This window comes from Parasteatoda tepidariorum, chromosome 8, assembly GCF_043381705.1.
Source record: "Parasteatoda tepidariorum isolate YZ-2023 chromosome 8, CAS_Ptep_4.0, whole genome shotgun sequence".
NCBI classification, from domain to species: domain Eukaryota; kingdom Metazoa; phylum Arthropoda; class Arachnida; order Araneae; family Theridiidae; genus Parasteatoda; species Parasteatoda tepidariorum.
The window spans coordinates 4546698-4563923 of record NC_092211.1 but is presented as its reverse complement, the minus strand read 5'-3'; the positions used below and the strand labels follow the sequence as shown (position 1 = coordinate 4563923).

Genomic DNA, 17226 nt, shown 5'->3' with positions numbered 1-17226 from the left:
CATTTTGGGATTAAAAATGTTTACAAATAACTCAAAAAGGCAGTAGCCATTTCATACATTTAATAATTTCACCATTATTTACAATGACGTTGTATGTGAGCAGCCTTTCCATACGCAGTAAATTATGTTAGAACTCACGCCGGAAGAAAAATCCGTTCGTTGGAACTTAAAATGCGTAGTAAGCCTCATGTGAAGTACAATTCACCTATATTAGATTCCATATGTCTGCTCCTCGAGAAAGACAAATACTAGTTGGAGCTAATCTACGGCTATTCTATAAGGGACTTTCGCTTTCAACATTTTATCAATTGAAGCTGTTAATGCTAACTATTTTAATTAATTTAAGTTTTGTAGAACAAAAATAGAGAAAGTTAAAATTCTGTCCGCGGGCCGGATAAAATCTTCCGGAGGGCCACAGTTGGCCCGCGGGCCGTAGTTTGCCCATCACTGCTCTCTACAGTTCGATTGTTATTACGCGACTGTTTACGTTCCGTGTATCAATGGGTTAAATGAGAGACGATATATATAATATAAATTTGTCGATTGGATAAATGAGACGATACATTATATAAATATAGAATATTTATTATATATCAGGTAGTATAATATAATAATTAGACGTACTACTGGAGTGTTTTTGCACTTATTTAAACATACATGTGATGGGTTTTAATTCAAGTTTATATACTTCCCTATTTATATTTGGTTTTAAGGTATTGCATTATACAACCCATTGATATACAGGAGCCTAAACAAATCAGTTTCATCCGGGTCAAAACGATACAGCTGTATCACCTGATAATTATAATTTTACATTAGAATCTTAAATGTATGCTGCTCTAAAATAGTTCATCTCTATGAATTTATTTTCAATTCTAATACTAGTATATTGTTAATCAATACACGAAAGAAGAAAAAAAAAAGTGAAGCGCTGATAATCGGGAGTTAACTGTAGTTAATGTGTAAGAAGCTTTTCTAAACATTTTCACTCATAATTTTAGAATCAATCTCGGCTCCTCGGAAGTAATGAAGTTCTCACATAGGAGTCACGTATAAAACGCCTTGTATCAAACAAATTTTTACAGTTGCATAATAACGGGTAAGTGAAATAAAGCCTTTACTCTAGACCTTAAAACTATATTTTGTAACCACAAAAAAAAAAAAATTTGAAAAAATTCNAAAAAAAAAAATAATAATAATTAGAGGCAAAGAATAATATCTAATAACTGCTTTTATTTAAATTTGCAAGCAAATATACAGGGTATGCCTGCTATTCATTTATGTATATTTACAAAATCTTTCTCAGAAAAAGAATATACATTAGCGCTTGAAAATTCATCTTTTAGTGAGGTAGACACAAAAATGCCATCAAAATCTAAAAAAAAAACACACAACTGAGGAAGGCAGCAGGACATAAAGGTGGTGGGAGAAAATTATGTTCTGTTTCCCCTTCCTCAATAGCAGTTCTCTAGATTTCCATAGCATTTGCATATCAATTTGCAAACCTAATGTGAATCCCTCTTTGGAAGAAGATTCTACAGAACACCACGCATAAATACAAAAGAAGACTAGTTGTGTTTATAGCTACCTAATTATACTGCCTATGGTACAAACAATAGCAGTGTTGGCACTTATTGTCACATTACAAAAAGAGGCACCTACTTCAACACAAATGAGTGATATATATATTTTTACAATATGGGCACAGTGGAGCCTCCCAACAATGAACATTTATTATTAAAAGATTTTTTTTTTAGTCAGTGTGATGAGTATTTGACATTACTGGAAATAAGATAATATACCGTTAGAGTGAACGTTCAGTCGTAAAGAACGTTTTTTTTTTTTAGTGGTCCTTGTTATTTATGTTTGTTTTTTTTACCCTAAAAGTGGACAAAAATGGGTTCTTAATTTATAACGGATTCAATTATTTTTTTTGCAGTATTTTAATAAAGGATACAAAATTTTTAAGTCAATGTGAGAAGTTCAAAAGAATACAATTATGACATTTAATTAAAAATGAACTAATGCCCAAAATAAAAACATTTGAAATGAGTCATCTTTCTCGATAAATTCATGTGATTCCAAAACACAGGTAGTGTGAAAGCGAATCTGTGCTAACTTTTGATTGTATTTTTCTTAAAAACGACGGAAAGAAATCCAACAATGATGAAATTTTCATTACAAGAAACTGTGTTAGATGTTTTGAATCAATTAAATATAAAAAGAAAATTTTCTTGCAGAGGGACTCTTTTGTTAGTTAAAAGCAACACTGTTTTCAAAGATTTTGGATACTTTTTTGCAAGAGACGGTTCACAGTATTAAAAAGTTTATTGAAATCATTACATGACAATGCAATGCATCCATTTAGAGAATGTATTTAAAAGTGAGCTCATATTTGTGTCGAGCACATTGTTACTTTTAGGCAACTTTGTTCAAAAAAATTATAATAAATAAAAAAGATAAATCTCTTGAAAATTAAATGAACATTTAAGTGCTCATTCTAATAAGAATTTTCGTTGTAGGGAGACTCCAATGTAAATAAAAACAAAGACAATTTATGTGTGAAATAAACATAATCAGTTGGAACATTTTAAATAATAAAACGTACCTTATTTCCTGTCTCAAAAATGATCTCATTCTTCTTGTAAATGACTTCTAAATAGTATTGAATAAGTTCTCTTTTCTTAACATTGAGGCCTCTTAACAACAATCTCAGACATTATTATTTTACCCAAACACTTTGTCATTATTAAACAAATGGGAGGAAAAAAATATAGCGAACAATTCATATAAAACAAGTATATTTCTTTGGGAAAAGAATTGCAGAAATATTGATGTTTTTCAAAAGAAGCAGTTTAAAATATTTCTAAATATATAGGCATTGGGTGTTTATACATGAATCTTGGTTGTGATTCAGAATTTCAGGCAGTCTTTGAAAAGATAAACACACTATATAATTCCGTTCTGAGACAGGCAATATGTTAAATTATAATATGAATTTTTGGTGAATGGGTATCCAAGCATCTATGAATGAAGCCAAATCAATAAAGAAGATATTTGTGATCTAAGGTTGGGACCTGAAATATGCAAGTAGATAATTTATTTTTACAGTGATCAAAAACTGTTTCAGTTATCCAACTTTTTTGTGAGCCAATTTCAAAATAAAAATGTTGAATAATTCTTGAGAAATAATTTAAAATGACTACTAAGCTTTTTAATCTTTTCTGATAATGTGCACTTTAAATTAAATGACTAGCGGAGTTCAATAAACCTTTTCTCTAGACCTGCGTCACAAGAATTATGGAAATAATTAAGGCTCCAAAGGTGAGCTTTACTTTTGGAACTTGCTGAATGACCAAGTCAATAGAAATAATCAGTGACAGCTGTTATATTAACGATAATGCAGAAGAAACTTTTTTAAAACCACTTTTTTGACTTAACTACTGTGGCCACATTTGATGGGTTAATAGTCAAAATACTAAAAAAGAATAATTAAATTGAAAAATTGTTTAAATAATTTGAGTTATCAAATCATTAAAAAAAATTTTATATTTGAAATTTTATTTCACAGGAATTATTAGATCCATTTAAATCTAATTTTGTATTTTGCCATATAAAATTAAATTAATGCAAGGTATATAAATTTGTGCATTAATTCTTTAAATTAATGCAAAAATTCATATACCTTAAAATTCAATGTTTTTTTTTTGTTGTTATTATTTAAGTAAATAATAATTATTAAAAACTATTTTTTGCATGGAATCATCTTTTGGTAAGCCAATTTTATAATTGTGCACAAATGGGCTTCGTTAGAAAAAGTACATTTCTGTACATAACCTCTCAACTTAATTGTCTTCAGCATATAATCAAGTGGTTCTTACAAACCATAAGCCTGCACTCTTAATGTACTGAATTCGAATTCAGTAAAATTTATTGTTCATATTTGTTATTCTTAGAACGATAAGGAGAATCAGCAGAAATAATGTAAAGATTCTATTAAAGTTTAATCTACTTTTAAAATACCCTCTATTAAAATACTATAACTAAAATTTCAATAAAAATATATTTTTGGAAGCACTATGGCAATGGCAAAGCATGTACTGAAGCACTATTTATCAATAAACTCTACATCTATTCCTTAATCAGACATACACAAAATAATCTTATTTTTAAAAAAACAACAATAGACAAAGTTGCATAGCGAAACAAAAATTAAACACATGTTTCAATACTATTTAGTACATAAAAATATAACAATTGTTTAGCTCACTGATTAGAATGACACTATTTGAACTTTACTAAAAACAGTTATCTTCATTCAACAAAAGTTAAACGAATAAAATTATGATTATTTATAATGCATCAGAACTGTTGTAAGAGTAGGGTAAACGGAGAGAGCTCTGCCATATTTAAATATAATTTTTTTATATACAGGGTATCTGCTCAATTTCAGATTTTCAAATTTATGATTAATTCCAAGAATTTTTCCTGACACAACAGAGTTACTATTTTCTAACGACAAAAGCGCAACTATAAATTAAAAAAAGCATTGTAATACCATAAATTTAAATGATAGGTATAACCAAAACTGTTATACTCTGCATTTTCATATATAGAGATTTTAAATTTAAAAAAACAGAGTAAAGAAAGAATTAAAGTTAAAAGTATACAAAAGCAAAAAAAAAAAAAAATGTACACAGAATTATATTCCAAAGATACTTTTAAAAGATAATTCGCTCTAGAAATGATGTTTTTTCTTTCATTTTTTGAAAGAACACAATAAAAACATTTTATATTTTAATAAAATATGACTGTGAGTGGGGATTTTGTTACAAATTCAGATATTCGGAACACTGTGAAATGGGGGAGGGGATTCAATTTTAAAAATTTGATTTTTTAGCAACCTCAATCCACGACTTTCCATGATTTTTTTTAGAAAAAAATATAGTTAAAATCATGACATTTCATGAAAAATTTTGTTCAGTACTGAAATTCCAAGTGGGCAGATACCCTGTATTTATAAAAATTTCTATTTTTCTTAAAAAAAAAAAAAAAAAAAACTCTTCTTAAGAACTAAATATCAAAAAGCTTTTTTTATTTTTTTTATTTGATAGATGCATGGCAAACTTATTCATGGTTTCCTAAAACAATGATCACCCTATTTCTAGGAGCCTTCCTTGAACAAAAAAAAATTTCACATTAGAGAAATCGAAATCAAAGTTTTCCTATTTCATCCTAATAAAACTTTTTCCTAATTCATTTAAGCCAGGCAAATAATAATTATCCTATAAAAATAATACTCAACATGCTTTTATTATGAAAAATAAAAACATAATCACAATTTTTTTTCATTTAAATTATTTTCATATCTGTAAAGCATCCAATTTCTCAATTGCTTTCAGTAAAATAAAGTAAGGGAAAAACTATAAAAATGTAATATAAAATTTAGAATTTATAAGTTCACTGGATAAGATTAAAATTCCGCTCTAACAAAATGTACGATTGACTAAATATTAAAAGGTTTGACCAAAACAAAGACTAGACATTCAATACAAAAGAAACAGTGTAGTTATTTTTAAAATGACACATTGTTAAAATAGAGAAATTCTATAAAAATATAAAGTAGTTCTACAGACACATATAAATTATCTCCCTAAATAAAAAGTATATGTTTGTTTCTTCCTCTCTCACTAGTTCAATACAAAAAGAACACTTACCCTAGTCTAATTTTATGTATCTCATGCCATTACTTGATCTACTACAAAAAGAGACGCTCATGAAGACTATAAGAACTTAAAAAAGGCAGCATATGAAATATTTAAGGTAAATGGTATGGATCTCTATCAAATTCAATATGAAGTAATTTAATTTGAAATATAGAATTTAAAAAGGCAGCATTTAAAATAATGATATGATTATAGATCTCCTTCAAGTCATTGATAAACCAGGATGGCCACTCAAATCAGGTTTCAAATTTCCCTGATTTTTCCAGTAAAATTCTTAAAATTTCCAGGTCAGCGCGTTCCCCCCCCCCTGCTAAAGTGTAGTATAGGTACATGAAAAGTGTCAATATTAGTGTATTAGTCAATACAGTGTAGTATTTCATTTAAAAATTTATTTTTTTAATATATTATCTTCAATAGATGTGGAGGAAACAATATGTTTAGCTTGCAGAAAATAACGCTTTTAATGAATAAAAAAGTTTTTAAGCGTTAAATAGCTTTTGCACAAAATGTACCAAATAGCAATGACCCAAAACAATCTTGGATAAATACTGTTTAATATATTTTTATTAAGCAAAAGAAAATAATTCCAGGTGATTAGAAACCAATAAATTCTTATAATTATTTACATTTCAGAGCCATTTTATACTGTATTTTATACAAACAGTGCTCTTTATAAAATTCATTGAAATAATTTTCTTTAAACCAATATCATAAGTCAAATGTTTAAATAATGTTGTTTGTTTCAAATTAGCACTATTATTTTAAGTCATATTCAGTATTTGTAAACAAAAAATTTTCAATTTCTTCTTGCATATTCTATAGAGAAAAAAAAAACTAGACACAATTTTTTAACTTTTATTCTTTTTCCCCCCATTTCTTAATGGAAATTAGAATGTATTAAGAATTTCAATCTAACATGGTTTCCTAGTTTAGATAAGTTAATTGGTTTTGCTTTTACACATGGGCAATTCCATGGTGTTGGAAAAAAATGAACATTAATTTCTTAGAAAAACTATCTTACAAAACAAAACTTTTCTGAGAAAAATAATTCATTGGACAAAAGCTATCAGAAAAAGAGTGCAAGATAAAATTTCTAAATTATAACCAATTATTTTTTTTGAGAATTTTATAAAGTTAAAAATACTAAAACATTTTGAATCATTTTGTTAAAAGAAAAAAATACCCCCTCCCCCAAGCAGAGGAACAAACTTCAACAATTAATGAATTCAGCCCACAGAATAAATGAAGACTTAAAAAAAAAAACTTTACTTTTATAAAACAGAAGCAAATATCCTAATCCTTTCTTCCACATTTTTGTCTTTCTTATACTACATAGTCCCATAATCTCCAATGAGGTCAAAGATTTCTCCATTCATTTCCCAACATAAAAGAGTTTGAAATGGCATTTTAGTTTAACTGCGTGATAATGAAGAGAATTTTAATGCAAGAAAAGTATTGCTGAGTTGATGATATTTCAACTTTTTCAAAGTGGATATAACGGATGGTAACATAATTTAAATTAAAAGAAAAATTCCAGCTTTTCTTTGAAATTCTCCGATTTTTCCAGGTTTTCATCCAAATCTCCCTGATTTTTCCAGGTTTTTTCCAGTATAAAAAAAACTCCCTGATAATTCCAGGTGGGTGGCCACCCTGTAAACCAATTATTACTGTTCATTAATACAGTCAAACCCCACTATAGTGAACAAAATGTTGTGCCTTGCTATACACATATAAGAATATTTTTTGTCGATAGAGTGAACCATAAGAAGAGAGGAAATTGGTTATTTTTAACTTTTTTTCTGTCCTCAATTGATTTGTTTTCTTCATTTTTTTTTGGGGGGGGGAGGTAATTTTGAAATTTCTGCAGAAAATACATATATCGGTTTTTTTATCGGAAACTATTGAGTAGGATGTAGCCACAAGAATCTTTTCTTCGTTTGCTTCTCTCTTCTATCGCAGTTTCCCATCTTTAAGTAAAGGCCATCTTTTTATACGCAAAACGAAGAGTAATAAAAAATAAAAGGTAACACATTTTTTGTTACTACATACTGTTTTTAAATCATTTTTGCATTTCTTTTCATGGGTCATTTATTTAAATAATGATGTGTAATAAGAGGGAGGAGTTCAGAAAAATGAGTTAAAATTGTTTGCAGTAGGGATATAGTGAACCAAACAATCTGTTCCTTGAAGGTTCACGATAATGGGGTTTGACTGTTTTATTTCATTTCAATTAGATATAAAACAGATATAAGCCAGATGTTGACAGAGCATTACATACTGCATTCTGAAATTAGTACAAATGATGATAAATAAAATAAAGGTAACTAAAACCTAACAAAATGTAAAAATCAAAAAATTTGGTTGGTTTTAATATATTACAACATATTTCTATCCTATGACGAAAACCAAATATCAATTTCTTAAAGTAATAAATTATGGTAGAGAAAAAGCTAGCATTTATCAGTGTAATTGGATTGCACTCAAAAATTCTACCTGAATCTGATCTCTGAATACATATATGGATGGCTTATCATAAAAGTAATTTTGAATTGAAGTGACACTAAGAAAACATGTCATAAAAATTTGAGACCAATATATTTTATAGTACCATTCAAAAACAACCAGTCAATATTCTCACATACCGAATAAAATTTGATATCGTGTTCATAAAATAATCTTGAAATAGGTTTTTTTTTTGCAAAAGTGATAATGGGTGATTTTTTTTTAATTCACCATTTAAAAATTGTATTATATGATTACTGTATTGTTGATGATAATTTTAAAAACAGATGTAAGAGACAAATCAATAGTTATGAACCATTCAGCAAGATTGGTGAGAAAATATGAGCTAGACTTTTTGAAAATATAAAATTGTTAATCGAATTCAGAAAATGACCTGAAAGTTTCAACAATTAAACCAGGTGAGAAGGCATATAATTAATTAGTCCCTAAGAATTGAGATTTTTAGTAGTGAGAAATCTTTTGATTCTTCAAATGAATTATTCCAAATTTTCTATTCATAGAAAATGGGATGCCTGAAACATAATCAAAACAAAATTTACTTTATCTGGACAACAATGAGTACATTCAATATTCGAATTCATTTTTCTGAATAAATGATAATGTTTTTAAAATAACTTATAGAATAATTTGCTCTCTTACTCTAATCGGCAATTTACAAGCAATAATTAAAATTAATAACTTCTATAAACAATGTATTATTTACAATAAACGTAATAAGAAACATATTTGATAAGAAAAAGGTTAAGAAATAAAATAGCAACTAAATTTCTTTTCATCAAAAAAAAGACTTCAAATTTCGCTTAACTGATCATTTTTGTATTTAATGTGAAAGTGTGCTGAATCTACGTTAAATGTTAATTCAAGGCTTTTTTCATCTAAAATATGTGGTACCCATCTGTTTCAAAACGGCTATTCTTAACCTATTAGTACCGTACCCATATTGCATACGGTAAAACATATCGAGTTGACCACTACAGTAAGCTATAGTTTGTCTAACGTAAGAACTCCCCTCCCCCCACAAACTCTGAGACCGTCTGCTGATATGGAAACAAGAATAGCGCATTTCAGGGAGAGTAGCTTTTCTTCACTGTAGTGATAACACAATAGAAAAAGATTCCCGTTCTCTCATGTCCTAAACAAGGACCCCACACCCCTACTTGAAATAGTTATACCTTATAACCATAGTCACCGCCAAGGTTACAGACAAATGGCATGGGGAGTTCTTACTTTAGACAAACTATATTTACATTGAAATATAATTATTGTTAGATTGGTACTTTTCCATTCTGCCCGTGCAGAGAAGACAAAGTTGCTAATGTAAAGTCACCAAACGCTAGTATATTCAATTGTTTTTAAAATTATTATTTTATATTTATTATCTTTAGGTCACGATTAATATGTTTAAAAATTAAACAGATAAAGTAGCTGAATTCACTTGCGCCGGTGAAATGGAAAAGTACCGTTAAATTATTACATAATAAATATTTAGACTCGCAAACATAAGAACTATATATAAAAATAAAAGTAGTGATGTAAAAAAAAAGAAAAAGTCTCATCTCCCTCTATAAGAAAGCCACTAAAGCGATGCACCACATTTAATCATCTTGCGCAGTCTTGACTGTTAGCAAGGCACAAAACTTGCCAACTGTGATCAAATTTTTAAAACTGGCAAATCTTTTTTTTTAAAAAAACTAGCTATGTAGGCGTTGAAGTGCTTCAATATCAAGCAATGGCCTTTCTCTTCTATTTAAAACAAAAAATGCTGCGCTTAAGAAACCAACACATTTGGAAGTTGTTGAAGACTCTTTGATTTAATACAACATAATATTATATTATTGCAATATAAATATTCAAATGTTTCATAAATGCAAAATGATCTTTAGAACTGAAATTCCTGTATAGTTCGTTCAGCAGAAGTTGGCACTTTTATCAAATTTATGAAATATTTAATGTTAAAAAAATGTACACAAAGATTGTGAAATAATCATTTTTGTCATACGATCGACAAACACGACGAAGGTGGATCCGAGTGCCGACTCCCGGTGAACGAACTATATTTAGGGTACCTGTTAGCAGTTCAAAACAAGACAGTGCTGCCTTTTTAAATGAAGACCTAGTGATGCACTTTGTTGTGTTCTTCCAGGTTGAAAGCGCTAGTGAAGGTCGCTTGGCAGAGGCTGCAGAAGAAGGAATCCTTTTTGGTGTGTTGAATGAGATGAACTTCTACTTCTGAGCGTAGCTCGAAGTCCTCGGAGCAGAGGGGGCAGCGGTTTGAGTCTTTCCCCAAATGTTGCAGAATGTGCCTGCGCATGCTCCCCTTCTGAGAGTAGCATCTCTGGCAGACAGGGCACTTGTGAGGACGCTCGCCCGTGTGGTGAAGCATGTGAAGCTGCACACTTCCCTTCTGAGTGAATCCCTTATTGCAGATGGGACACTTGTAAGGTCTCTCGATGGAATGGGTCAGCATGTGCTGCCTCAGAACTGTGGGCAGAAATGTTGTGTAGGGGCAGAGGTTGCATTTGTATGGATGATGATTGCTGTTGAGTTCTTTGTTGGCTATAAGTTCTTGCTTCAGGCCAGAATAGATGGCTAAAAGATCCCATTCACAAGTTCTGTTGTGAGATTCTCCTGGAAACAAAAGATTTAAACAACTTTGAATTGAGCCACCAAGAACCTATTTGTTGAAGAAATATTCATTTTTAAATAACTGATCAATTCATTTATTTTTGCAACTAAAAAAAAAAATTATGTTTCTAAAGCTTCTTCTCCTTCACTTGAGAAACAAAAAACATTCAACACTTTTTCACAAAATGCCATCTTAAACTTTATAAAATGCATTGAACTATTAAGTTCCCTTAGCTGTATACTATTTCGTACTTAGAAAAGCATTTATGAACATTTTTCAAAATTTAAAAAAGAATCTCACCAAGTTAAACGAATTGAAAAAGAATTTAGTTAAATAGCAAGAACTTACTTGAAAGAACTAATTAAAAAAATAAAATAGCCTTAATATTTATATCCACATGAATGTTTACTCATTATGGTAGCAGAAAGAAACTTGGTTCTTTTATGGATAGCATTCATTTTTTTAAACATATATTTCACACAAAAACTGATACAATATTTAATATATATAAAGATAGGCTAGTTGTATGTGATAGTAAAATTGAACTTATTGACCTGTTGCTTATTAGTATTACAAACTGAGAACTTTTAAAATTGCTGCTATCCAAAAATTCAAAAAGTAACCTCCATTTAAAACTCTTACCACTTTCAGGGGTGACTGAGAGCCTAACTAAAAAATCCTGAAAATTTCTTGAGTAAAATCATTAATGACGCATTTCAAAAAGTTATGTCTTTATAAATTTATCATTGATATTTTCAAGACATGAAATTCTAAATAAATTACACATATAAATGCAGCATAATTTAAATAAATTTACTCTTATTTCTAATCACATTTATTATTCTATCAGAAAAAATATTAACAAATGAAAGACATGCCAAGTATAAATTCTAGTTCTAATATTTTTAAATAAAACATAAAATTTTTTTTTTACATAAATGTGATCTATGATTTCTTGAAACTTTTGGACCTTGAATTTCCAGAAACTTCTGGATCGCAGTTAGAGAAAAATCTGGAAATCAGGATTTTTTCCGGGGCACAATCATCTCTGCACTTTTCACTTAATTTGTACAAATTTTGCAAAAGGTATAAATGTCATTTCTTTTAAAAAAGATCTCATAAAATATACTAGCATTAGTTTTGTTAAACAAAAACTTTCAGAGTAGCTGTAGTTATTAGAATTAACACAATTCAACTTTTCACTAAAATTGTAATGTACTACACTGATCAGTAGAGTCTAGATTTTGACAACCTAAAAACTTCCTTTAAGCTCCTCTTAAAGATAACAACAAAAAAAATACCCTTTTAAAACAAAATATGCCCTTTAAGCTTCGAAAAAAGTTCTTAAAATAAATAAAAAAAGAATTTCTTATAGATTAAAATTTTTGTTCAGAATTCCAATATAACAATCGTGAATGTAGATTCTGTGGATTATACAGGCATAACATGCCAAGTATAATCCACACACAATTATTGTTTTCTTTAGGACTAGTTGCCAGTAACGCATTAAATAATAAAAGTCAATTAAAAGGGGTGAAAGTTGAAAGAATGAGCCAATACTGTTAGGATTTTTAAAAATGTCCTAAAATTATTAAAAAAAATTTATAAATAAATTTGCTTTAAAATTCTCAAATCACAAAAACATGCCTTAAAAGAAACAAAAAAAAAATTTAATATCTCAAAAAATGCTGTAAAAACCTTTAAAAAAAATGCTTTAATTTAGCAAAAGAGTCCATAAGTACAAAGTAATGTAAGTATTGACTATATATAAGAAATAAATAACACTTTCACGGTTAACCACTAATATGTTAATTCAAAGTTGTGAAACATTAAGTAATTTTAAAAAAAAATACACATATTTATGAAAAAGTATATTAAGAGTTAAAACTAAAAGTTACTTTTATAAAATTAGTAATATAGTAAGGCATTTATTGATTAATTCAATAAATCTCAATAATCTAGCTTATAAAAATTTATATTAATTATACAATAAACTATAGTACATATTTCACTATAAATAAGTTTTAATGATAGGAATTTTTAAAAAAAAATACTTTTAAACTACAGTAGAATTCTGATTACACAACACCCAAGAAAATAGAATTGTTACCCATTAACTTGGAGTGCTCAATTAGTTACACTTTTTGATTGTATATATTCTGAGTAACATTATTAAAAGTATATAGCTACTATTATCAATCAAAATAACCTTTTGTAATATCATCATATCTGTTGGGATCAACACAAAAATGTTATTATAAAACAGTTCATATTTTCATTTACAAAACACACATTTCTAATTAAACTGACAAGTTTTATAAAACTTTTACTATGACACAACAAAATGTGATTCACTATCTCTGCTTTTGAATCAAGCAATGAAAACAAGGATGCACAGAGCGTAAAAATAAAACACCCTGAATAACTTTTATTCTAATCTTCACATACTAGAACTCAACCTTAATGGTTTAAAAGGGTACCTCAATTATTAGTATGGACGTTATTTTAAGTTACAAAATCAGACACAAAAACATATTTTTTTTCTGAATAAACATACTTTTTTCTCCCTCTGACAGATTCGATGCCTCCTCAAAACATGGAGGTTAGCTTCAGTCTGAGAAATACTTTTCAGGAGAAAGTTAGTACCTCTTAATCAGGGTTGGCATGTATTTGACACGTGACGGTTTTTACCGGTTTATACCATGGCTTTTACCGTCATGTCAAAAACCCCTCTGTCAAAAACCCATAGTTTTGGTAAAACTGTATTTTTGAGTTTAACTGCTTATAATTTAAAATTAATTCATTTTTGGTCAATAAAATTAGAAAAAAAGTTGTTAAAAGATATTTAAGAACAGATTCTTGCATTTTCCCAACATGATTATATCAAAACATACAATTTGAAGTAAAATATTAGGATACTAAACAAAATTTTCAACATTTCCAAGCATCATTTTGTTTGGCATATTACATTACTGAAGAATGTCAAGTCATTCTTGACTTAGAGTTTGTTAGTAGTTACAAGTTTTGAAAGTTTTGTTTAGCTTATTTCTAATATTTAAGAAATGCCAAATTTTAAATTCTTCTTTTTAGTTCTTGAATTTATTAATAGTTCCAAGCTTTTTTGTTTGTTTGTTTATTTCTAACAATTAAGAAGTGCAAAATTTTGAATCCTTTGCAAATCAAGCTATAATGATAAAAGTAAGTATCACTATTTTCAATAAGTATATCACAATATTTCTATATGAATGTATATCCTTCTATAAGAATACATGTATACAGTTGCAAAATCAATAGCAATCATTTACAACATTCATTTATAAAGGCAATTATGTGAAAATAATATATTGCCTGCTATATGCCATAAATAAAAGAAAACAGTAGATTTTTGACGGTTTTTGCCACTGTCATGTCAAAAACCCAACCCTGCTCTTAATGTTAATTTTATTTTTTGCGTATTTAGACATACCTCCTATTGTATCCACTTCATTACAAAATTTATTTGAAGATGGTATCTCCATGCAAAAAAGAATTTTTCATTATTACATATTTTGTTTAATAATGGTTTTGAATTGTAAGATATGCAAATTTTTAAAAGAATGTAATTTTATATGTTAAGTACAAAATTTTAATGAAATAGGTAAAATAGTTCCTAAAAAAAAGGAATTAAAAAAAAGCCATTTATTTAAAAAAAATTTTTGTTGACATTTACTAAAATATTCTCTGCGCTAATAGCAGGTGAGTTTTTCAAACCATTACGGTAGTATGTGAAAGTCTAATCATTAGATCTGAAGTTATTCAGGGTGCTACGCAATAGGTAAATCTTGATTAAAAAATGGCAAAGAAAATTGGAATACAGATACATCTTCAGGTGTATTTGAATGTAAATCAAGACAGGTAATAGATTAGATTCTTCATTATAATACAAGTCATTAGATCCAAAAACATATAGCAACACAATTAGCAAATATATTAAGTCCGTTTTAATATAGTATTTTAAAAGAAATGCATTCTATGTATACATAATAAATAAGCACAAATAGGACAGTGATTTTCACTAAAATGCAAAAAATATGAAGAAGAGGTTTCAAAATCAAATATTTTCTTCAACTAGAAAATGTTTTTATGGAAATCAATTAAATAGTTTTTTTTTTTTTAAAGTTTCATTCACAAATTGTTATAATTAAAATGTTTATAACAATAAATCAAAACAAATTCATCTAATATAATTTGTAAGATGAAGACAGACATATTACTTGAAAGAAAAGTAATCAATTATTCAACCTGAAAAAAGTCAGTAAAAATATTTAATCAGTAACACATTTATAACCGAATTTCAATGCAAAAATTATTAAAGTTTAAATTGATTTTTATTTAAGGAACCAATAAAAACAAAGAAAATAATTATTATATTCGCGAATACCGATTGTTTCCAGGGAAAGATTCACGATTACTTCCGAATCAAAAGTAAACAGGAATGATTTCATTTCTCTTTTGGTACCTTTCAAATGGTGACAAAACAAACAAAACTTATTCATAGATAAAGCTATAGTTAATACAAAAATTGTAAATCAACATGTCAGATTAACTTTGGACTATAAATATAGACCAAATCACAAGACCGCAAAAGCATACCATCAGAGATAAATTTCTGTGTGATCTGAGATAAATTTTTGAGTCCCAGAAAAATAGTCGACCATTAATTTTGAGCAATGCTAATACTCTATCAAAAAACCATATTCGATTAACCCAAATTTTCAGTTAAACAGTTAAAATTTCTTTCACTAGAAAATTTGAGAAAAAAATTTTAATATCCTTTTTTTATAAGAAAAGAGATTTTTTTTTCTCTAATGACTGAAAAACTTTTTGAATTATGCCTGTAAAGCACAAAAATTAAAACATTAATATTAAAGCTTAGAAGACTTGCGGTAACATTTTGATATGTTTTTCAACTTTTATTTAAAAATTAATATGTTTAATTGCTCTGACCACATTATTTCCAAATTTGACAGTCCTTATTAAAATTATTAGTGGAGTGAAACAGAATTATGAAAAATTAAAACACTGAAATATTAATGAACTGAGGTAGAGTATAAATGTACTAATTCATATAATAGAAATTTAAAAATAAATTAAAACAGTTCAATTTCTTTAATTTGTTTTTAATTGAGACACCTTAAAAAATCTCGAGAATTTAGTTACATAAGAATAATAAGAATTGAAATTTCACTTAACACTATGGTTAGAATTTTATATAAATATAAGATATGACTAATGTAATATTCAATTATTTTGTGCTTCTTAAATGTTGTTTACTTAACACAAAGTCTGTTTATGTTCTTGAGGCGTTGAAGTTCTCGCACGAAGTTTAAACCGGTCATCGAGTTTAACGTTCGTAATATGGCGAAAAATTTTATTAACTGAACTAGATCAAACATGATGGTGTTTTCAGTCTTGGCTATCGAAATGAGTTACAGATGGCGTAAGTCAGTGCCCGTGCAAGCCCGTGCCCCGAAGGAAGTACGTTAGTTTTCATCTTGATTTTGATTGTATGCTTAAAGCTTAAATCAGGTTTTTTTTTGGAATAAAAAGGGAGTAAAAATTTAAAAATAATCAGCCAATTCTTTAACATGTAAGTTTTCGATTTGGAATCTAGTTTCAAAGTTGAAAAAAAGCTTTTTTTTTCTTTCTAAAATTACCAATTTTATTTGACTTTATTTTCGCAAATGTCTAAATTTAAGAAACGGTGAAGCATATTTCCACTCCCTAACTTCAATTTTTTAAAAATTAGTTTTATAACCGTCGATGAACAACCGACCCTTGCCTCGTATTCAGAGAAAACTTTGTCTTATCATGGATAAAATTTCGGGTCAATCATTTTTGATTGATCCCCGTAGTAATGCATCTCTAATAATGGCAACCAAAAAAGAAAGCAAAATCCCGTAATTCAAACGTTTCGACCTGCCAATGGCACGTTAATTAACGTTTATGGACGTAAAAATTCAACACTTAATTTGGGTTTAAGGAGATCGATCTCCCATTTTCATTTTTTTTTTATATTTGTGATGTGTCGTCTTCAATAATTGGAGCAGATTTTCTATATAATTTTAATTTAGCTCCTGATCTCCGAAATAAAAAATTGATTGGTACTTATACAAATTTAAAAGTGCATGCTAAATTACATAATTGCTCTATTTTTTCTGTGAAATCAGTTACTGAAAATAATATGTATGGAAAACTATTATTAAAATATCCCAATATTACAAAACTTCCTGATCCTAGTATACCAGTTAAACATAATACTGTACATTTTATTAACACAAGAGGTCCTCCAGTTGTAGCTAAACCGAGACG

At 28.2% G+C, this 17226-nt stretch overlaps 1 protein-coding gene across 3 annotated transcripts; it reads right to left on the bottom strand.

Moving 5' to 3' along the window:
• Positions 1-1213: 1213 nt before the first annotated feature.
• On the bottom strand, positions 1214-16363 carry LOC122271012 (protein glass-like). Of its 3 annotated transcripts, none has more exons than XR_006226112.2 (2): positions 16108-16363; positions 1214-10877 (listed from the first exon to the last, which is right to left on the bottom strand). XR_006226112.2 is itself a non-coding variant. In XM_043050722.2 (2 exons), the coding sequence occupies exons 1-2, from the start codon at positions 15408-15410 to the stop codon at positions 10363-10365; spliced, it is 630 nt and encodes a 209-aa protein (XP_042906656.1). In that variant the 5' UTR covers positions 15411-16076; the 3' UTR covers positions 1214-10362. The 3 variants fall into 3 exon arrangements, 1 of the variants encoding a protein (XP_042906656.1); XR_006226113.2 differs by having other exon boundaries at positions 16189-16363; XM_043050722.2 differs by lacking the exon at positions 16108-16363 and adding an exon at positions 15296-16076.
• Positions 16364-17226: the final 863 nt, after the last annotated feature.